Here is a 22,321-nt window from a genome sequence, read left to right as displayed (position 1 = left end):
TGCGTCCACAGTTTACTGGAGCAGAAAATTCCAGAAGCTTATAGTTAGTCATGTAAATAAGCACTTGTCTCTGTTTCAAACTGATCAATTAATCAGCACTTGTCTCTGTTTCAAACTGATCAATTAATCACAGTAGATGTCAGTTCTTGCTATAATCATGTCTCATCATTAATCAATTAGAAAGACTGTGCTAACCTAGAGGATTTTCCACTGTTTCCGTGGGAGCTCTAACATGTAACTGACAGCAGCACTTGATTTTAAAACACAGCTTCAAAAATCCACACATGCTCTGTTCAACAGAAGCAAATCATCTATCAGGAGGTGTGACTGTGGAATGATAATTATGGTACCCATGGTCATTGCATTTCAGCACCTCCACTCAGATAAAAGAAATAAGTAATTATTTTCATTTGCAAGTCCATCCTGGAACTGAACCACTCCATGCATCCACTGGAAACCCCTTGTGCTTTTAAAGAGGCAGAGAAAACTGATCACACAAGTTATTATGGGGGGGTGAGAAAGAGAAACAATGTGGAACTGCAGGGCAAAATTCATAAGGTGGAGCAAGTGTTCCCATGTAAATAGCTGTTGGCACAGGCTGCCAAACAAAGGGTATCACAGTATAATCTTCCCAGCAACTTTGGGGGTGGTTGTTGATGCCCTGTCTGTGCCAAGGCTCATTTTCCTTAGTTCTAGCTCTCGTAGCCCGTTCACATTTTATCCAGCTTTTGGCCAAAGCAAGTTTGTGACATTCCTGAGCAAGAAAGACTGTTCTCCCAAACTGTTCTCACAAGAAAAAATTAAGACAATTATTATGGTCCATGCCTCTTAGGGCCCTGAGGGCTTAAAAAAAAAATAAGAATTGGTTATCTTGACCACCCTTACTTGTGGCTTCCACTGACACACTGCCTGCAGATGGCCCAGGAGCTAATATTTTTAGTATGGACTGCAATGAAGAAAATTAACTCCATCCTTTAAGGTGCCCAAAGGTTCTCATGTCTGGTCCTGGTAGATGTTTTCTGCTTTTGATGGAGGTTTTGCCTCCCATGACAGCTTCCAGGTGAATTCTGGGGAGAGTTTAACCATATATTTAATCATTGAGCAATCCCTGAGTGCTTGTGGAAGAAAATCTCAGAGCTGAAAGCTCCTAGAGCTGCTCTGAACTCTCTCTTTGGTACAACCTATAGCTTCTCTCAAGCAAAGTCCACCTGGTTATGTGATCCCCTTCATATTTAAAGCTCTGCTGGTTGTGTGATGACTGACTCAGGCTCTCAAGCAGAGCATGGACACTAATCCCCACAGGGTTTGGGGTACTTACTTTTCTGCTTTGTGCTTTGACAAAATCTGTGCATTGAAACAAGGACATAGAAATGAAGCCAAATCAGAAAGATAAATATATAGAACTTCTGTGACTCAAAGTATAGTGAGAATAACATAGATGGACTGCTTAGAGTAGAAAAGCATATTCCAAAATACAGATATGTTCACTTGCCGCTTTTTCTTTTCACACAAACTCCTCATGAAGTATTGTTAGTGAGCTGGGAAATTCTTTGATTTCTACAACCTCACCAGTTAATATGAAAGAATTATATCACAAGGATATCAGGATGTTTTGTTACCAAAGTAAGCACACAGATAAGTTCTTCCCACTAGCCAATTATTTTTCACTTTGTGGATCAGAGCTCTGCCTGCACGTCCTTGTGGCTGGCTGCCATTCCACTTCACTGTTCAGAGTCAGCCTCATAAAGCTCACCCAGCAGTGGCAGGGTGCCACCAGTTATCTTAGTCTCTTATGCTTCAGTTTCCACATATGGAGGCTGAATAAGAGTCTCGGTAAAGTATGGTACTGCTGTGCAGCCTGCAGAGAAAATAAAAGCAAAGGTACTGGGAGAGATAAAAGAGCCATGGGTCGGTGTGCTTATCAGAGTTGCAAAGTAATATGCTGCCAAGGAGATGTAATCGTGTATCTACAAGCTTGTTTTTGTATGTATTATTGCATTACTGTGCATACACATATATGTAAATATCTGTAAATATCTTCACAAGTATGAATTCATACATAGAGGTTCATACATAAGCATGTTTTAGCCTTTTTTAAATGTGGAGGTCACAGAATAAACCTCAGAAGGCTCTGAGTGGTTTTTCTTTCCATACAAATATAGATACCTACTGAGAAAACTCCATTAAATCTAAGTACACATTCAGTGGATTTTCCATTTACTGTCAAATGTGTCAGCAGCAGAACACTTGAACTAACACCGGATTTACCATTTCAAATTAAGTCCAGGAGGCAGCCTGTAAGTGGAGGTTGAGACTTAAGCATCTGTGGCATAAGCCCCAGGCTTTTGTCACATTTAAATTTAACCTTTCTCTTTGCTTCCAGACTTCCACTTGGTGATTCTCACCTCTTTCCAATAGATCATTCAGCCAGAGAATAAAAAGCTCAGTATCTGTAAAATCCTCAGAGATTTGCAAATTGGGATCTTATCTGATTCAAACCTTGTCCCTTTTTGTCTTCTTTGATGTCTGATTTAACTTTCCTTCTTTGCTACTCTTTCTTCTCTAACCTGTCCATCTTTCCTAATTTCTTCCATATATTTCAATTTCTAGGACTCTGTCCAGATTTGTTACTAGATGCACATCTTGTGTTTCCAGTGTCAGATAAGCGAAAAGATGCTTGAGAAAAGGAAGTGGTACCTCAGCAGACAACACTTCTGTAATAGTGATGCTGCAGACCTGTTTTGCTGCAAGCTCTTTCCTGGGAGACTCTGAAGGGACCTAGCTCCCTGATGCTCTGTCCACCTCTCTATCACTTAGTGTGCATCCTGGAGGCTCTTTGTAAAATGATCTGAAGAAACTGTGAAGCTTCTAGATTATTTTTCCTGGTGAACCTGGTCGTGTGTATACAGCATGGCTCTACTACCACCAAAGGGAATATTCTCATGAAGGTCTAAGGAGCCATAAGTAAGTGTCTGTCCACCATTCTATGTACCCTTTGCTGTGTATGTTCCTCCAAAACACATGCAGGTTCATGAGGGAATGCATGTGAGGGTGGTGGTTATTAAAAAAAATCCTTTTGTTGGAGTGGCTGAGATATATTCAGACGTTACCAATAGCTCAGCATCATGAACCACCTCCACATTTATCTCTTACATTACCTTAAGCAGCTTCTGTAAGGGGACATAACTGACTGCATGAGAAGTGCAATAAAAATTTTTGCCACAGTTGTTTGAATAATACAAGACTCCACCTATATAGATAATCCTTGCTACAGACACACAGCAATTTAAAGGGATCCTGGACTACTGCTGGTTGCTCATAAAAAACAAGGAACAGGTTTCCCACCTAGCTGTGTGATCCTTCTGGAGGTCCTCATCCTCCTCCTGACTGAAGAGCATGGTTCCCATAAACAGAATGTGCAAATTCTTCTAGAAGTATGAAAATTCACTTGTGTGACAACCTTTTCTTCCTGATTAGGGTTAAAGCAACTACCGAATTTGGAAGGGATTAGTCTTTTCACATTAGGTTAGCGGAGCAATATTTCTAATTTTAAATTTTTTTATTTTTATTTTTTTTCATTTTGGCTTTCCACCATCTCATACAGCCATTTAGCTTCCTGAAGACACCTGAAAAGGTTGCGTTGCTGATTCCTTGCTTGGACATTTTTCTTTCTCCGCTTTCTGTGGCACATTGCTGGTTTTCTGTCAGGAACTACTGCTGCTAATCAAGCCATTCCTTGCAGATCAGGCTAATCATCTCTAAGTCTAATTCACACCTGCTTATTTGCAAATACGTACTGTAAGGACAGGGCAGTGAAAGGAGTACTACAGCACCAAAGCATTCCTGGTCTCACCGAGAATCACGCCCAGGAACTCAAAACCACATTACTCAATCACGTTTTTCTTTCAACAACCCCTGAGTGTTTGAGTTGCTCCCTTTAACCCTTCTGTGGCAGGAAACAATGCAGCCACCAGGGAACCATTCTGTGCTGAGAAGTGGGGCCTCTCCTTGCAGCAGAGGAGGCCCCGAGGGCAGACTCTGTGTTGGCACTGCCTGATGACCTGCCACAAGCAGTCTTCTCCTTGGCAGAGCCATGACAGTGCCTGAATCCCTACTCCCTCTGAACTACACCATTCATGTACACTTCTGGGGTTTTTCCTGCCCTGGCAGAAGAGTGAATACTTTTTGACAATATAATACTGAGAGCTTGCTGCAGAGAATACAAATTAATCAATCCCTTAGCTTTAAAATCCCACATCCGGCTTGGCACCAAGGAAGGCAATCTCTACATCGTGCATGAGGCCAAAAATAATTGTGTCACAAAACCAGAAAAAACTGTGAGTGACAGACTGATTTTACCTAAGCCTTGTGAAAAATTCTTTTGTAACCCCTATTCTCTGCGAGCCAGTTTTGGGTGTGTCAGACAGAGGAGAGCTTCTCACTAGAAACTGGTATTGTTTCAGTAATTTTTCAGGTTAAATGGGAAATATTCTTTTGCTGCATCTCACTTGTGAGAGTGACAGAGCTGATCAGAGTAAGGTGATGCCCAGTCCATAATGCTGAGCAGATTTATCAGGGCACTGGAAAATGTCTATTTACATCAGTGAACTGATACCATGACCAATAGCTTCTTCCGACACTCGGCAGGTGGCTCAGGTCTTGCTCTCAGTGTCCACATGAGTACAGAGTTCTTCTCAGTTGTGGTATTTCAAAAATACCTGGATGTTCCCTCACAATAAGGTGTCCACTTCCAGAGCTCTCCTGGATGCTGGGAAGCTTACTTAGAGTTAGTCTGAGAGCAGCTGCCCAGTCACTGACCATAGCTCAATGCTCACACACATAGAGTGTCTTCCCTGATTATGTGAGAACTCAGGCTCAAGGGGCTGTGAGTTGTCCTTGGAACTCCCCAGAAGTCCATGAAGAGAAATGGCAGTAACCACCACCACCTGCTGGAGTTCCACAGACTCACAGGTTTTGCATGTGATGTCTTCTGTTTCCCTCTTTCCATTGGGCACTGTTCAACTTCCTTGTGGCATGTGGGCGTCACAAAAGTGACATGCTATGCCACAGCTATGTGGCTTGATGCCATTTTTGTAGATGATTTTCCCTCTTGTTGCATTCGGGTGACTAGAGAAGATTTGCTTTTCTGTTTTGAAGCCGGAGTTTAAAAAGAAATGTTATTTTTGTCTGCACTGCAAAAAGTGGCTCACCTGTTAAGTCCAGCTTCTGGAAGGCAACCTTGTACTCAGTTTCTGTGTGGGATCACCCCCATTTGCTGTTCTTTGCTGCCAGGGGCTTGCTTTCAGCTTCAGCCAGTTGGATAGTGCAAGTAAGCATGCAGAAAGTCAGCATAAGGAAATGCTGAGCAACATGAATAAGTCCGGAAGATCTGATAGTATTCTGATTCAGGAATAGAAACTGAAACTAATATAATGTTTATAAAGGCACATTCATCTCCCAGGAAGCAACACACGAATCCAGAAATACCCATGGCTGCTGGCAGACGTAAGTACATTTATGTGAAAGGCAGGTCTATTTCTTCATATTCAAGTATAGATATTTACTGTAGTTGTATCTAAAGGACTGGAGTGTAGACACAAATGTGTTTTGCTGGCAAGTGGATGCACAGGTGGCAGACGTGGGTATGTGTGTTATGTCTTTGAATATATCACCATATCTTGAGTCTTAGGTCCAGCTTCAAAATATTAATATAATTATGTTAACCTTGGTATGGCAGGAAGAATTCAAAATCCAAAAGAACTTATACTGTGAAGAGAGATCTCAAAGGCATTTAAGAATGGAGCAATTTAGTTAGCTTATTCATCTATTTTATTTTCATTGTGGAATATAACTAGAATATTCTTCTGAAAGAATCAGGGTAATAAGGCTGTGCAAAGAGTTGATCATGTCTCTGTTGATGCGGAAAACTATTTTTTTCCTGTTAAAAGGTAATTTTACTCTGTATAATTAATAATTTCTCATCTTCAAGAGATAAGGTGCAATAAAATGCTTTTAGTATCTTAATTCTAAGTAAATTTTAAAAGAAATCTTTATTATATGATGTAGAATACATAAAAACTAAAAATAAAATTAATTATTTTTATTTTATATACACTTAAAATTTTTAAAAATTAAATTGATTATTTTTTGAAGTAAAATGACGGTTCCTAGAGTTTTCTGTTGGGTTTTTACAAAATAAATAAGTAGCCTTGATCAGCTGCAATTATTTTTCTCTAGACCCTCAGCTGGGAAGGGTTTAGAGACAGGAATAAGTCACAGGGTCAAAGTTGCTTGCCACTGTGGAAGATAATGATGTATAATCAGGCAGGTCTGCATTGCCACCCTGTATGTATTTGTTGCCCTCCTTTCTGTACCGGTATTTTTTTCCTTGGCACTGATTTTTTTTTTAGGTTTTTTTAGAAAGTTACCAATGTGAAGTCACTTGTGGAAATGCTTTTGTCTAGATTATGAGTACCAACGAGAAAATGGCTCAAGCTTTGCCTATCTTGTAGAAGTGGTTTGGAAGTTTTAAAGGGATAAGCCATTTGATTCTGCTCTTTGATTAGTCAGAGAAAGACAGATGCAGTACTGCTGAAATCAGGGAATTTAAACTTGAGTGTTTACACAATCAATCATAATGTGCTAAATTGAGCAAGGGTTCATGTGCGATATAGTTTAAATAACCATTAAGTTCAACTCCCAGGTAGGAGTCCACATCTCCTGCATTCCAGAGAGCCTATCCTGCTGTGCAGTAATTACTTTTTGAATCATTTTGGAGAAAAGAGATTTGGTAGGGGGTGTATAGACTGAAAGGGGTCTGGACAGAAAGTATACAAGAAATTTTGTTTTCTCACCTGCTGTCCTCAGTGATTCACAAATCTTTGTCTACACAGGTCCCTTACCCAGAGGAAACAACCAAGGGTAAGAGATGTAGCTCTGTTGCTCACTGCTGCCTGAACTACGTGGCAATTTCCAGAGACAGCCTTGTGCCTTGTTTTATTCTTACTATCCCTTTCCTCAATCTTCCTTTCCAGTTGCCTTACTGCTTTGACAGCTGCTGATCTCTGAGTGGTGATGGGGTTGTTTACCCACCCAACAGTTCTCAAGGAGGTGCTGGGGGTGTTCCGAAGTTTTCATCAAATTCCAGATTTAGATTGCTAAATTGCAACATTCTTCAAGCTGCTGGTTTCTGATGGGCAAAGCTGGGAGTGGGAGTCCTGGCTGATATTGAGAGTAGGCAGTGCACAATGGGACCAAACATCATTGAAATGCTGGGATCACAGTGCTGCTGGTACTCTTCTGCAGGTGGACGATGCAGCCAACAGACTTCCAAAGAAATTATTCTCCTACCCGGAATGGAGGACCGGTGTACCTGCTGTATGAAATCAGGTGGAGAAATGGTTCCATCTGGAGGAACTGGTGCTCGAACAATCATGAACGACACGCTGAAGTCAACTTCTTGGAAAATCCTTTCAATGGCAGGCCACAAGCTCCTTGCTCCATCACCTGGTTCCTTTCAACTAGTCCCTGTGGAAACTGCTCCGAAAGGATTCTGGAGTTCCTGAGGTCACACCCTAATGTGACCTTGGAAATATATGCAGCCAAGCTGTTCAGGCACCTCGATGTCCGGAACCGCCAAGGTCTCCGCAACCTGATGATGAATGGAGTTTCTATACGTATCATGGATCTTGGAGGTAACCCAGCTACTCCTTGTCTAAGTGTGGATTGAAAGTTCTGGGATTATGTGCACTCTTAGTGTGTAACATAGGTGATGATAGGCTTTGGGGAGGACTAGTGAGTACAAAAATGTCACTCTCTTCTGCCTTATTTCTCCCCCAGCAGCAAGACCAGCATGGTCATTTCCTCTTGCCAAATCCAAACATGGAGAGTTGGAGGTTTCTCTAGATATCCACGCCTTGTTTATATGCATTGTAAATTCCTGAGCAAGACAGAACCTGTCCCTCCTAGAATACACAGACAGATCAGCTTGTCAGCTGCATCAAGTAATTGGTTTCCCTTGGTAGCAGGAACAGAGAAGGAAACTTGTCTAAAGGAGATTTTCAGATGATTTATCACAGAAGACGTGTCTTGCACGTGTACCTTTTTGTGTGTGTATCTTGCTTGCCTGGTAATGTTTGGCTGTAAAAGCGTCCAGATAAGCAGCTCACAAAAAGGAATGTATATTTGAAGAGACGAACCTCACACAGCTGTGTGGATGCTTACCACTGGAGTGTGGAGCTACAAAACCCACCAGGCCAAATGTAATCTTAAAGGACATTGCTTATATTGGGGGTACTGTCTCTGGGGTTATAGCACCAGAGCATTGACAGAAGCTCTGATCATCCTATCAACACTCAGATCAATATGAAACTGCTAAATGTTAGAGTGTTCACTCCATGTTTTCCCTGATCATTGGGATAGGTCAGACAGATTCATGACTGAAGCAACTTGTCATACCAAACTGTGCTCTCAAGCACAAGGCTACCAAAAGGAGAGACTGGCCAGCTCTGACTGCATGTCCCACTTCCCTTTTCACTCCTGCCACTTGCTGATTCCATCTCTCTTGGCTTTATGCCACAGTGTGCTATTTGTGATAAGGGCTGCCCAAACCACTAGAATGATCAATTTCTCTCTCTGGCAATTCATTTTTAGACGTATTGCTACTCTGTAGAGTTTTGGTTCCCCTTTCCACTAACTTATTTGTGTAGTTATTTGTGTACCCCTTGTATGAATATCTTTGTCCTTTATTGTATTCTTACTGAGAAACAAATGACTCACTGACATGTTAATGAAGAACTGGGCATCCTTTCATCAAGGGTGACTGGGTATCTCTCTTCTTAGCTTACAGTTACTGCTGGAGAAATTTTGTTGCATACCAACCTGGAGAAGAATATTATCAGCCCCAGAACATCGCTGAACATCATATCTACTTCTTTCTGAATAACACAGAGCTCTTTCATATCTTTTTGGTTAGTAGACACCTGAAGAAAACACCAAGACTCAAAGTAAATGCAAAAAATCCAAGGAAAAGGAGGTTTGGATGATCCCAGCAATGGTGTTAGCAGAAATGATAGTAGGAAAAATAAGCATGAGCTCAAAGCTGCATAAGCAGAGAGCCAAGCAGGCAAGAGATTGCCAAGGACCACGCTGCTACATTGTGCCTTTGTGGCCAGGGGCGGAGAAGAGAAGAGATTCAGCATATTCTCAGATTTTAAGTAAGGAAAGGGAACATTATTTTCACCCTTCGTATGAATCAGCTACCAGTTCATTAGCTTGCAGCTTACCAGATCTGTTTGACCCAAAAAGCTCCTTCAGCTCTGTAATCATGATTTTGTAATCATGAAAAATCATGTAATCATGAAAAAATGTTTTTTTGCCTCTCAGGACTGGGCCATGGATTTTAGTTAAGTGTCTTAAGTGAGCAAGTTCAAAAGCCCAGATGGGTGGATTTACCTTACAGGATCAGATTTTACAGATAAGAGTATCAATATATGATAATATAAGATAAAATAAGAAAGCAGACCAAGATCTGCTTTCCCTTTTTCTTGCAATCCATACAACTGTAGAAGTTATTTGTACTGATATCCTAATCAGAAAGAGGAAGTGGTCTACTAAACAGGAGAGAAGACTAAAACTGGAGTTAGCTGCGGGGCTCAGCCACCCTTTGTGGGGCAAGCCAGTTCTTGCTTGAGCAGTCCTTCTGTGCAGAATGGATGGCAGGAGGTGGAGGAAGGGATGCACAAAACTGCTGGCAGGAATCTTTTTTGAGTCACAGACAAAACTAATGTCTTTGTAGGATACTATGAATGCCTTGTTTTATTTCTGGCTGAGGAAAGGGTACACATTGCACTTAATTTCAGTTCCATCCACCCCAAACCTTACATAGGACTTTCAGTACCTCAAGACCTGACCTTTCCATTTCTTGTCTGAGTAAGATATTCAGGTGACAGGATACACAGTCAGTGGCAATATCCAGTCAATCAGCTGATCTAACAAAGTACTTTATGCACTGTAATGGTTTAGGAGACATCTTCCCCTTGGCTTTCAGCCTTTCTGAGTCTCCTAATGCCTGAGATGATTAAATAATTTAGCAGCTTGCGCACAATCAAGTGCAGGGTGCGATGCCTGCCGGGAGCTGAGCAGAGCTGTCTGCTGAATGCCTGTGAGTGCTGACAGACTGCTGCTGACTCAGCACGGCTCCCTGTACAGCAGTACAAGGGGAATCTGCCCTTCAGGTCTTGGTTTTAAAGAGCCAGCTAACAGATTGCCTGTCCCAACCAGGGATTGATGATTTCTGCAGGGTCGTGCTGGCTGGAAAGCCTGCTAGAAATCAGAGCTCAACTGCTCTGCTGTCTCAGCTAAACACAAGACACCCCTCAAATGAAGGTGAATAGGGCCCATCATCAACAGTTCTAACTACCTACCAACCCCAAAGAATGGGAATGTCTTTGTGCTCAACCCTTTTGAACATCCTACCCTGTTTTACTAATTACTCAGAGGTGTAATGAGGTGAGTGGGTTCCAGGCAAGTGCTCCAGAGAAATACACACTGTTGGTTGCATCAAGCCCTGGCCTCTCTGGCAGAAGAAAGACACAGAGGAACCAGAAGGGGTTTGCTGGATTACCACTGCAAAGGGCTGGGGCACTTGCCCTACGAGGAGAGGCTGAGCAAACAGGCTTTCCTAGACCTATAGAGAAGGTGGCTGAGTGGGATCCAGCTGCAGTTTTCCACTACATAAAGGCCAAATGCAGTTTTCCACCACATACTGAGTCAAACTCTCCTCAGTGATGCACAGAGAGAAAACAAGGTAACACACACAAGCTGCAATGAAGGAAATTCCAACAGGATAGAAGGAAAAAGTCTCTCCTGGCAATGGTGCTGTACTGGAGCACAGAGAAGCTGTCACTTCCATCCCTGAAGACACTAAGAACTTTCCTCTGAGCTGCCAGATCCAGCCTTGGAGTTAGCCATGCTGCAAACATGGTGTGGTACTAGAAACCTCTGTGGGGGCCTTTCTAACCCCTCCAGAAATCTGCCTTTCCACAGGATCCAACTCCACTTCCCCTGCATCCAGCTATGCAAATTGCCACCTTTTAAATGCTGTTTCTAAATGGTCTGTATTTCTAGGAATGGCATACATGGCATAGTAAATTATGAGGTGCTATGCTGTTGTCTGGAAAAATGTATGCTGAGGGAGATTATCTAGCATGCTGAAGGAGGATCAGAGTAATCTCCTAGAGCAGATGCTTTATTTTCAAATTATCATGCTGAAGAAACAGCTTAAGCTTTTGGTATCTAATTTTTAACATTTTTGGGGTTTTTTTCCTTCCTTATAGGGGCTTCCTCCACTTCTGTCAAACTGAGTGCTAATGAGCATCACCACCATGCTTTCAAACTCAGTTTGTGCATCAATACAAGACCAGAAAAGCCAGTCCCTGGCTGTCTTTTCTTCTGCAGCCTTGATAAGTTTCTTGCTGCCACCAGAGAAGACTCTGATCACTGGCTGGGCATTGCTAACAGAACAGAAGATTGAACAGAACAGAAGCAGCGCATGAGAAGGAAGTTTGGATGATGCAGCCAGGCATCCAGGACACTCTGGTCTTTACAGAGCTTCCTGAGAGTCCAGTGGGGATGGAGACCATGCCCCATAATCAGGCCTTCCACGTCTGCAGATTCTGCAGTCAGATTCTGCGAGTGCCCTCTTGAGAGGCCAGCATGTAACATTTTTCATGCTCCGATCTGTTCCAAAGAACTAACCAGCCATGCATTCTTGCTTTCAGAATTTCTTATGAGGATACACGTGTATATGTTTCAGAAAATATTTCATGCTATTACAGTATTTATGCAATACTGTAATAATACTTCATCTTAAGGTTTTATTTATGAGTGTAAACTTTATTAATGACTGTAAAACCAGTGTAATAAAAAGGAATATGTCAACACTGTGGAAACTTTGCTTTTCTTGTTCAGCTCCTTGGTACACAACCTTCCCTTGTAATTCCACACTCAGGAGGCATAGCTGCTCATTGCAAGCTGTGGAAACAAAGTAAAAAGTCTCTGCTTTTCCAGCTGGAAACATGGAGTGGAATGGTGAAGTAGGAGATAACTGAAAACTCTGAGTTCTCTCTACTGATAGAAGGCAAAAAGAAGGTTCAGGTGTTTTGGGTCTCGCAGCAGTTTTGAATTTGAACAGCAAATAATGTAGATCATCTGAATGAATCTTGTGGGAAGCTCCATGTGTCATGATTCCCAACCTCTTCAAGCAGGAGGCCCACTGTGTGATCCCACTGGGATATGTGCTGATGCTGGGATCCACAACATGCACAAATGATAACTCGAAAAACAAAGCAGGGGCTGGTGGGAACTGTGCCTATCTATTCCAATTTATTAATGGAATGCTTATAGCGTCCTTTGGCCATGCCAAAATCTCCAGATGTTTAGCAGACCACTGAGACAGCCAGAAAAGCTGCAGGCTGAGGAAGCAGCTCCAGTTCCCTCAGTATGAGAGTTTATCTAAGTCTGAGCACAGCTGGCTGGGGCATGTCTCCTACGTTAGTCAAATAAAACAACTCCAAGCAATGTACAGCACAGCTAAAATTTTCTTCCGTCTGTCCAGGGCCTCATATTGGATTCCACATGCTCTCTTTCTGGACATTATATTGTTTACTCTTCGTTTTCTCAGGGAGCAATCAAATCACTTGATCAACATGCAGTTTAGTATAGTTTAGCAGGGTCCATGACCATCCATGCCCAGGGCTCAGCCCGTTCCCGCTGAAGGCAGGAGGACAAACTTTCTCTGGTCTTTTTGGAAGCTTGGCAGTTCCAAGTAAGCCCAGTGAAGTTTTTCACACCAGTTTTATCTGCCAGAGTGAATTTACATTCTGCTGTATCTCTGCTGTGTCCCTACTGACATGTGAGAGCCTAGAGGTGGGTCTAACACCCTGGTAGCCTTTAAAGGTAACCACAGAAGGCAACTGGTCTGCTCTCATCTTCTTCTGGCCCTCTGGACTGGTAAAAACATTGTGCCAGCTTGTAGAGTGGGATAGTTCTGAAGTGTGAATTAATGACAAGGTTATAGTGAGGAGCCATCAACACCCTCCCTGTGCTGGAACTTGGGTGCAACAGCAGCAACAGTGACGGAGTTTTAGCCATATCTGATGTGGGTTTTGAAGCCTGAGGGGAAACCTGCCTAAGACAGAAGTGTATGAGAGGTTTAAAAGCCAAAGGCAGCCTCCAGAATACTTGCCACCCCTTGGTGCCTTCTCATCCGCTATGACCTCTGCTCTTGCAGCAACCCACTTTCTCCTTCCCCAGCAAAGGCTCTGCTCATCATCTCTCACGTTGTCTGAACAAGGGGTCTCTTCTCTACCAAATCCCTTCATGTTTCTTCTGTGAACCAAATCTGACTTCCATCACTGTGAATATTTAATATATATATGATGAAATAATGACATTTCTGCTCATAGGAATGCTAAAGGGTCAGCATCAGGGAGAGTAGAAAAATGTACCCAAAGACAATGTTGGACACAAATACATCTAGGCTGAAAACCCCCTGAAGGGACAAGTAGCAAGGGACCAGATTCCATGACCCTGAAACCTCTTTCTATCCTGATTTCCAAGTACAAGCATGCAGGCAAGGAAGAGAAAGCAAGGAGGGAGAAGACATGCTTGTGTTTGTAAGGGTCAGGAGTGTGTCTTTGCATTGTTTAATGGTGATCTGTTTCTTATTATTGCAAAGTCCAAGGACACCGTGTTCAGACCTGGAGTGTTGCTGTGTGCAGCTGTGGGAATGATGTCAGTGTCCTGCTCTTCTGTGGACATGTTCTGGGGGTTGTTGAGAGGCACACTTTGGGAGCTGTTTGCAGTATGGATCAACATCCCTCCAAGGCAACACCCTCAGCAGGATGCCAGACACCCCTGTACACCAGGAGATGGCAGCCATGCAGAGCTGTCCACACCAGTCACCATTCCATCCCATTTGTCCTGTTTCCTCTGTTCTCAAGGACCGATCCTCTACAGCTACCTGCATGTGCCTGTGCCTTGTTCATTGCTGCAAACCATGGAGTGTTGATCAAGTGAGACTGGGGATTCAGCCAGCACCAAGCCCCTGCTCTGGCTGCTCCCCACAGTCTGGGGAGGAAATGCCCTCCCAGAAATCACAAGCCCCCATTTCCCACAGCTCAGACAGCCTGGGCCGGAGGTGTATTTGCCACACTCCCCTTGAGAGCTTAGATTTTGTCCAGGTGCATATAAAGGAGAGAGACACCTAGAACAGCACACCCACAATCTCCATTAGGCTGTAAAGATAAGTGGTCCTCAAAAATAAATAATCAGCAGTGAAATGTTCACTATATGCACATTCTACAAAGCAAGAAAAACATCTTAGGCTAAAAAAGTAACGTTACTCCATAACAGCCACCCTCCAGGGAGTTATTCTTGGCAGAGACACCTAAAGTGTTTGAGGTTGAATTAATTTAGAAAGCCAAAATAAAGAATATCTTGTAACAAACAATATGAATTGGTATTTGTGAACAGAAAAAGTACAGTTAAAACAATCTCCATAGCAAAATAGCTAAATTCCTATAGCTGAATCACATGGATTAACTCTAGAGTCCATTCTGTACTTAGTCAAATTTATGTTAAGAAGAATATAAACATAGGATGTATTCTTAATGTAGTTCATGATCCTTTGCATTTACTCATTGCATTTTTTCCTCCTGTACAGTGTCACCTGTTGTCATGTTTCAACAAGTATCTTCAACTCAGTGTTAGTCAAAATTTAAACAAAAGCCAGTATCTCAACTCCTTTTTGAGAAAATGCTAATTTTTTCCTAACAATTTCACTGAGAAGCACAATGCTGTTCTACAGGCCAATACCAGAATTTGAAAGACAAAGATTCTTTACACATCTTTGCTTCTCCTCTTCTTTTGTGAAGCATATTGGGTCACCCCTTCTGTGTCCATTGTGGCCAATTATGAATCATGAATGGGCAGAATAGGCTGGCCATCAAGGAAAGAAGCATCTCAAATAACTTCAGAGATTTTTGGTAGTATTTCCAAAGTACTTGAACAATTTATCTGCCTTGATCTGGTGGCTGACATTGTCAATAACTCCAAAGCTACAAGTAAAAGTATGATAACAGTTTAATATTTCCAAGTTGTTCCTCCAGAAATCAGAAAGAAGAGATGATACATCAATCTTCTGTATCCAATTTTCCTCCTTCACCCACATGATACCAAAAAAATGACAAAACCAGGTGCTTGTTTGTAAGAATTTTATTTATATAAATAATATGCACCATATGAAACAAATATACAACACCATGCTTGCAAATTAATACTTTGCAAAGGACTCTTATTGCTATTCCTGGTCGAAATTCCTCAAGCTGAGAGTGCCCTGGAAGCCTGAAGTTGTAGGAAGGTTGTGACACACCTGGCTGGTTGTGACCTCTCCTAGCAGAGAGCAGGGCTCTCTGCTGTCCTCCTGAATCTGGCCTAGCACCAGAGGTGTCCAGAGGAGCCTCCAGCCTTACCCAGAATGAGGAGCAGGACTGAGCAGAGAACTTGCAGCCATCATGAAGGAAATGACAGAGCACACTCAGAGTGTAGGATGCACTTAGCCTTGTCAAAGCCTCAAGAGGTTAGACTGGAGAGGGCAATCCAGCTACAATTTAGGTGATGGTAAGGTGGTGGTGAGCAGGCATGTACTATGAACCCTTATCTCCAGCTTGTAAAGACTGTAAAGACAGTCTTGTAAAGACTTGTAAAGACCACATCAGGAGCTAGTGGGGTCCCCTAGTGGAAACAGAGTGATTGCCAGGCAGGAGGATGGTTTGATTTTCACCCCTACAGAAGATACCTATTTACAGGCTAAAGAGCTTTGCGTATGCCAGGACTTTTTTCTGGCCAGCTCTCAGTACAGTCACCAACCAGACATTGCTGGCCATATTATGGTCAGTAGAAGACTTGGAAAACAGAACTGTGTGACTGTAAAGGTGCCTCCAGCAGAGGCAGTTGGCTGGGGAGGGAGTATTTTGCATGTCTGGTCTAGGGGGAAGTGCTCAGTGGATGAAGAGCACTCCACACAGTGAGAGCTGTGGTGCTCTGCACACAATCCACTTAGGCACACCTGCTGGCTTCAAGTGAGGTTTGCAAGCTGAGCTACCTGGGCTGTCAAGGACCCACTTCAACACTCTCAGCTGAGCTTTCCAGTATCTGGCCAGCTTTGCTGTTAATACACAGGCTGTACCACTTCAGTCGAGATGGTTTTCGACTTCCTACCAACATCCAGAAGGATAAATAAACCATTTTACAGGGCAGGACACAGAGCAGCTGAGTGTAGTGCAGCTCTAGGAGTCAAAAAAATATGCTCCCTGAAGCCCTCAGGAAATGTGCAGGTCAATGCAATACCAGTGGGAACACAGTCACACAAACAGCTTTGCAGGCTGTCTGCTCCCACCTGGGCAAGGCTAAACCCAGAGCTCCATGCAGTGGATCACCTGGATTAGCTCTGCAGAGACTGAGGGGAGGCAAATCTCTCTTTGGCAGTGTCACTGCAGTCCTGGCTATTCTCAGTTAGCAATGGATTAGGTGTGAGCCTGGGGAAGGTGTCTTCACAAGATCAGCCTAATTCTCCTTGGAAATAAAAAGTAAGGATAGTCTTATCTCTCTTATCTCTAGACACAGGGCTGGAAGGAAGAGGGATGTAAGGAGGGAAGAGGAGAAATATGTAAGGAAGAGAGTTGGAAATCAAAGAACAAGTGTTTGTGAAGTCTTCTGATTGCTGATGACTTTCACTTCAAAGTCCCAGAATTTTAAAGGCATCTCGTAAATCATCTACTTCATACAGTGGCTGCAGGACAAAATATAAATGGTAGGTCAGTTGTCAAGTGAGCAGGAACCCATGAATATGAGGCAGGAGATGGGACGAGAGGTGGAAGAAGGGGAAGTGAACGAGGAGAGACGAAGAAACTTGGGAGTGGAGGTATAAGGGATGTGGAAGATGAAGACACATGAGCGAATGAAATGGCAGATAGCAGGGATGAGCAGCAAGAGCAGAGAGGAATTGTAGTGAGGAAGTGAGGAGTAAGTTGAGGGAAGAGGCACTGGAAAAAGAAGGAGAATTGGCCCTTACCAGGAGGATTCGTCGAAGTTTCCTTGCAAGATGGACAGAGTTTTCATGTAGCCCTTCCCAGCCTTTGAATGTCTGTTCCCTGTTCTCCACAAATGTGTTCCAGCAGTAGAAATAATCTGTGCAAGGTATAGAGGAGTTACAGGGTGCTCAATAGGACACTGACTTCTCCTAGAATCACTAAATCATCACACTCTGCATCACCTTCTCCAGCTCCTTGCTCCACCTCCTCCCCCTCTCCTGGGTCTCCCTAACGCCCCTTCATTCTCCTCCATCTCTTTCTTGCCTGCACAACTCACCTTTGAAGGTCATGATGGCAATTTGTGCCCCGGCCTTGTGCAGCCGCCTCAGCCCCTCGGGCTCTGCCTTGCGGTCCTCGCAGAAGTAGAGGCGGGCCATGAAGATGCGGAGGGTCAGGTTGGGGTAGGAGCGCAGGAAGTTGGCGATGTGCTGGGCGCAGTCGTAGCAGGGGCTCCAGGAGGTGAACCAGGTGATTCGGTAGCAGCGGCCCGGGTCCAGGTCCCAGGCTGCGATGTAGCGCAGGAAGAGCACTTCCACGTGGCAGCCCATCTTCGGGACACGGGGGACACGGGGACAAGGCGTGAGGTGGCGGGAGGGAGCCGGGTGTGAGAGGGACAAGGAGGGGGCGTGAGGGAGGAGAAACGAGGTGCGGGACGCGTTCTTAGGTCAGCACACAGCGGGGAGAAGGCACGGTGGTACTTAGGGGCTAGATAAGGCAGGAGGGCGCTGATGCGGAGGGATGGACAAGCGGGATGGGCGGGAGCTAAGCGGGAAGGTCGGTAGGCTCCTGGAGCAGCAGGGAGTGCGGATGTCTTGCTGGGAACACACTCGGGGATAGCGCAAAGCACAGCTTCACCCGGAGGTGGCATCCCTGAAACGGAGTGTGCCAGCACAGCGCCCAGCTGTGCCCGAGTTCCTGTCACAGCCCTCTGCTCCCTGCTGCCCCGGGCAAACTGGGGCTGCAGGCACCTCCCGAGGGGATGGCAAGGCGTCCCCCGTACCTGGTTGCGCAGGTATCCGAAGTCCAGGGAGCACGAGGTAGCGCTATCCCGGCGCTTCACAACATAGCAGAGGTAGGTTTCACGCCGGCCCTTGGCCTTGCGCAGGTTCCTGAAGTTGTAGAGGAAGAGCCTCCTTTGCATGAGGATGCTGAAGGAGAAGACAACAGAGAATTTACATTAGCCCCACCCTGCGGCCAGCAGCTCACCACGTCTCTCTTGAGGGCTCAGCACCAAAAATATCCTCTTCACATCCAAGCCTCTCGGTATGAGAAGAGTGTCAGTCATTTGCATGAAATGTTCTAGGGAAAGGATGCAGGCGTGACTCTGGGGATGAAGCAGGTGACCTTGTGAGTGGAAATGGTTTGTGAATTAATAGTGATTAGTCAAACAGCAACTGTGGCTGGGCAGAGTGTGAAAACATCTGAAAATATGCAGAACATGGACACCAATGAGGGAGAAGGATGAAGGCATCTGAGAAGACCTCTGAAGAGAGGGTGTAGAGTTCAGTCATCAAGAGATGCTATTTTTGCTACATGAAACCCTGAAAATCCACTGGGGCAAGGCACAGAGGAAATTGGAATCTCTCCAGAGAAGACTGGACTGAACATCTTCCAAGCACTGCCTAAAAGAAGAGCAGAGCTGAGAATGTGCAGGACTAGGGAAAGATGCCATCCAGCAGCTGATGGAATATATAACGAGTAGGCATGCTGTCACCTCTCCAGACACAAGTATCATTTCCACAGCAGACAGACATCAAGACTGGCATAGGCCTGCTCCCGTGCCCAGGGACCCTGCTGGGGAGAGGCAGCAGGAGCACAGGGAGGGTGTAAGGCAGTCATGAGCCATATCTAACAGTCTTGCTGCAAAGTGGAGGGACACAGACAGCTGGGTTCATTGAGGTGAGATACTCACCTCCCCCGCAGCAATGCAAAACAGAAGTGAATAGGTTAAAAATAAGCATGTCCTTTGTCATCTTTTCCCACTGTTAGGCTGATGTTCAGCACAAAGGTGGGGTGAGTTTAAGAGATCTTGAGCTGGGTTTTCTGGAGCATCTCCACTGAAGTGTAGAAAAGGGGGTTTGGGGTATGTTAAGAATTTAAATCAGGGAGTCTAGGTACCCTTCATCTGTTTGCCAATGCCACCATACAGTTTGAGCACTGCAGAGCACTTAATGACCACCTAAGAGGCATCCTCTCTGCTCCTCCAGGAGCTTCTCTCCCTTGTACATTCTGACACATCACAGACTGCATCACAGGTACTCATTCACACAGTCATGCATATCCTCTTGCTTTTCTTATCTAGTGACATGCTTCGAGGCTGTGTGACACTCCCTACTGCCCCTCACCTGCATCAGACATATTCTCCTTCAGACACTCTTGCTCCCCTGATTGTCCCACAGACAGGAAAACAGCTCTTTCCTGCCCTGTCTCCCTCAGCCTGCATCGCAAAAGTACCTGTCCTGCTCACACAGAAAGAGGAAGCCCACACATACTCTGTTTTGCCATGCTTTATACAGACAGGATTTGCAGAAGCACATCGCATGTGAGCACGTCTTCTGTTAGAAGAAAGTCCATAGAGAAGACTGCACGCACTCAGGAAGGTAAAGCATTGCCATTAAGTATTTCATTAAGCCAAACAACAGCCTGAGGCCATTCCTGGAGGTCTCTCCCATAAGCATTGTTGCAGCCTGCTCTGCTGAGCTTGCAGGTTGTGTCAGGAGTAGAGCACGAGATGATCCCACTGCATTTTGTCACCTCTTGTTGTGTGCGTGTTTCCCATACCCACTGTATGTTCTTCATCATCTTTCTCACACTTACAGCTGACTCACCTCCTACCACCTTAGATTCACCCTATTTCCCTGCCTTTGTACACTTACAAATGAACACCTGTGTGTTCCTAACACACAAACACACAGACATGCACACACATATTGGTCTCCTCATAAAATTATCTACCAGTGGTTCACCACAGGTTTCTGGGTCTTAGCTGTGCTCTTGCAGGGATATGGAAAAGACTGTGCCCCATAACAGAGATGCTGGAGAGGGGATCTGTTCTGTGGTGGCAGATCCTCAGATTGTCCAGAAAAGATAAACCCAGAGAATTGCACAGGTGCAATAGGACAGAAGTCTGCAAAGCATTTACCTGAGGTGTGCCACAACTGCAGAAAACAGAGCAGAGGCACTGGGCACAGGGCAATTGCTTGCTGAATAAATATATAAGCCAGGTGAAAAACAATTACAATTTTGGTGATGTTTCATTAAAACCCATATGCAAAAATGCTTTTTATCACATCAAAAACATAAGGAAAAGTCTGCTTTTCCTTTTATATATATATATATATATATATATATGTGTGTGTGTGTGTGTGTGTGTGTGTGTGTGTGTATATATGTGTGTATGTGTGTATATGTATATATATGTGTGTGTATATATATAAAAGTTTTGGGAAAAGCCATTTGCTTTCAAAAAGTTTCTGATTCTTCTTCTAATTGTCCCTTTTCTCATCTCATTCCCTTTTTCTCTGTTCAATGTTTTTGCCCTTGCAGAGTAGCATGTGGATGCAAATAAGAGTGAAGAACAAGAAATGACCCCAAACCACAGAAAAAGAAAAATATGATCACTTAGATTATTTTTCAGTTTCAGAACAAATTGAAGACAATTTGAATCACAGGAGACATTTGTTCAACTAGAAATGTTCATTAGCATCAGTTCTTTCTCTCTCTTTCCTCTGGAGTTCACCATCCCAGGGTTTTCTTTTCCCAGAGAGGATTTCAGAATATGGCTGGTGCAAACAGAATAATGAATGAGCAGATGTTGTGTGGAGCAACTGAGCAGATGTTTGGTTAGGTATAAGCTGCTGGATACCCATGCAACTCCTATGGCTATAGAACAGCTCAAGGGAAAGCAGCAAGGACACAGGAGCTGTGATTATACCTGGGCACTGAAGAAGCAGCCTGAATGGAGGTCTTCTCCTCAAATAAAGATTCATGAAATCAGAGTGAAGCCCCCTGAGTGTGTGCATAGTGTGCAATTGTGGAGAGTGATTAGTCATAATAAGCTCACAGAATAATTGCTGTGCAAGTAGAGGAGTGAGGTCCTTAAGCGGCAGATAGCATCTGACTGTTCATCCTTTTGTTATCATCCTTTGTTTCTAGAAAAGAAAAACAATGAAAAGAACAGAGAATAGCCACAAGAAATAAATGACAGAAGGGGAAAAGAGTGCAGGTGGCAGACAGTCAAAAAGAAAGAACAACAGAGACACAGAGATGCAAGTTGCAAGAGCAGGACAGGCAGGGAGTTCAATCAGTGCGTCAGATGGGGACAGGGAAAGGGATGGTCAACACCAGAAGGAAAGCAAGTTAATTCTGACAGAAAGATTCTAATTTCTCATATGAGCAAGAAAGTAGAGGCATTAATTTTACCTGTCCATGACTCCCAGGTTCTCTCTCAGGTGCTGGGATTACAGGGAGGTTATGTCGCAGACTCTGTCTCTGCAACCCTCTGACCTGATGTACAGAAATGTGGACTGGCCTGTGTGTTCCCTCCCCATTCACCCCTATCTATTCCCTGCTGGCTTTCATCGGGGTGTGGTTGAGGGAGGAGTTAGAAGGGTCTCTGGAGCTGCAGGAGCTGAAGAAGAAAGTGTTGAGATGCAAAGGGGCATCAGTTCTGAAAGATGCTCAGCGCCCATTGGTCACCATCCCCCCTGCACTGCCTACTGGCCCTCCCCACCTGCAGAATTATTCTGAAATAATATCAATAGCATAACAAGGCAGGAAACATTGTCTAGTGGTTAGAGGGGGGCCTGAGAGCTTGTGTACCACTAGTGTGAATGTGGGCAAAACCACACCATCCCTCCGGGCTTCGCATCATGCAGCTGTGCAGGGACGGTGGTGACCCTGCCCTGCTCTGCCACAGGCAGCTCTGTGAGGCAACCTGGAGCCACCCTGCTGGAAGGAGCTCAGGGAACACCAAATAGTTGGCAGACTTCCCCTTCTCCTCTGTGACCCCCTGAAAGGCCCAGGAGTTGCATGGAGCAACACGGAAGCTGAAGACGAGAGTGAGAGGGACTCAGCTCAGCTCCCATGGGTCAGTGGGCACCTGAGCATTGCCACGGGTGTCTGAGCCCTGTCAACATGCCAGGAGTGGTGGCAGACCTGCATTGCAA

General features: G+C 44.4%; 2 protein-coding genes across 4 annotated transcripts; one reads left to right on the top strand and one right to left on the bottom strand.

Moving 5' to 3' along the window:
* The first annotated feature begins 5,254 nt into the window (after positions 1-5,254).
* On the top strand, positions 5,255-11,940 carry LOC107201522 (C->U-editing enzyme APOBEC-1-like). 3 transcript variants are annotated; one of them, XR_001520256.2, is made up of 5 exons: positions 5,255-5,505; positions 6,894-6,921; positions 7,306-7,694; positions 8,842-9,215; positions 11,337-11,426. XR_001520256.2 is itself a non-coding variant. In XM_015621135.3 (5 exons), the coding sequence occupies exons 1-5, from the start codon at positions 5,433-5,435 to the stop codon at positions 11,361-11,363; spliced, it is 645 nt and encodes a 214-aa protein (XP_015476621.1). In that variant the 5' UTR covers positions 5,261-5,432; the 3' UTR covers positions 11,364-11,481. The 3 variants fall into 3 exon arrangements, 2 of the variants coding, with proteins under 2 accessions (XP_015476621.1, XP_015476542.1); XM_015621135.3 differs by having other exon boundaries at positions 5,261-5,505; positions 8,842-8,969; positions 11,337-11,481; XM_015621056.3 differs by lacking the exon at positions 8,842-9,215 and having other exon boundaries at positions 5,263-5,505; positions 11,337-11,940.
* Positions 11,941-15,261: 3,321 nt separating this feature from the next.
* On the bottom strand, positions 15,262-21,890 carry AICDA (activation induced cytidine deaminase). Its single transcript, XM_015645767.2, has 5 exons — positions 21,576-21,890; positions 18,154-18,301; positions 17,431-17,701; positions 17,135-17,250; positions 15,262-16,852 (listed from the first exon to the last, which is right to left on the bottom strand). The coding sequence occupies exons 1-5, from the start codon at positions 21,581-21,583 to the stop codon at positions 16,799-16,801; spliced, it is 597 nt and encodes a 198-aa protein (XP_015501253.1). The 5' UTR covers positions 21,584-21,890; the 3' UTR covers positions 15,262-16,798.
* Positions 21,891-22,321: the final 431 nt, after the last annotated feature.

The sequence above is a fragment of the Parus major genome, chromosome 1 (assembly GCF_001522545.3).
Source record: "Parus major isolate Abel chromosome 1, Parus_major1.1, whole genome shotgun sequence".
In the NCBI taxonomy this organism is placed as follows: domain Eukaryota; kingdom Metazoa; phylum Chordata; class Aves; order Passeriformes; family Paridae; genus Parus; species Parus major.
This window is presented reverse-complemented; position numbering and strand designations above follow the sequence as displayed.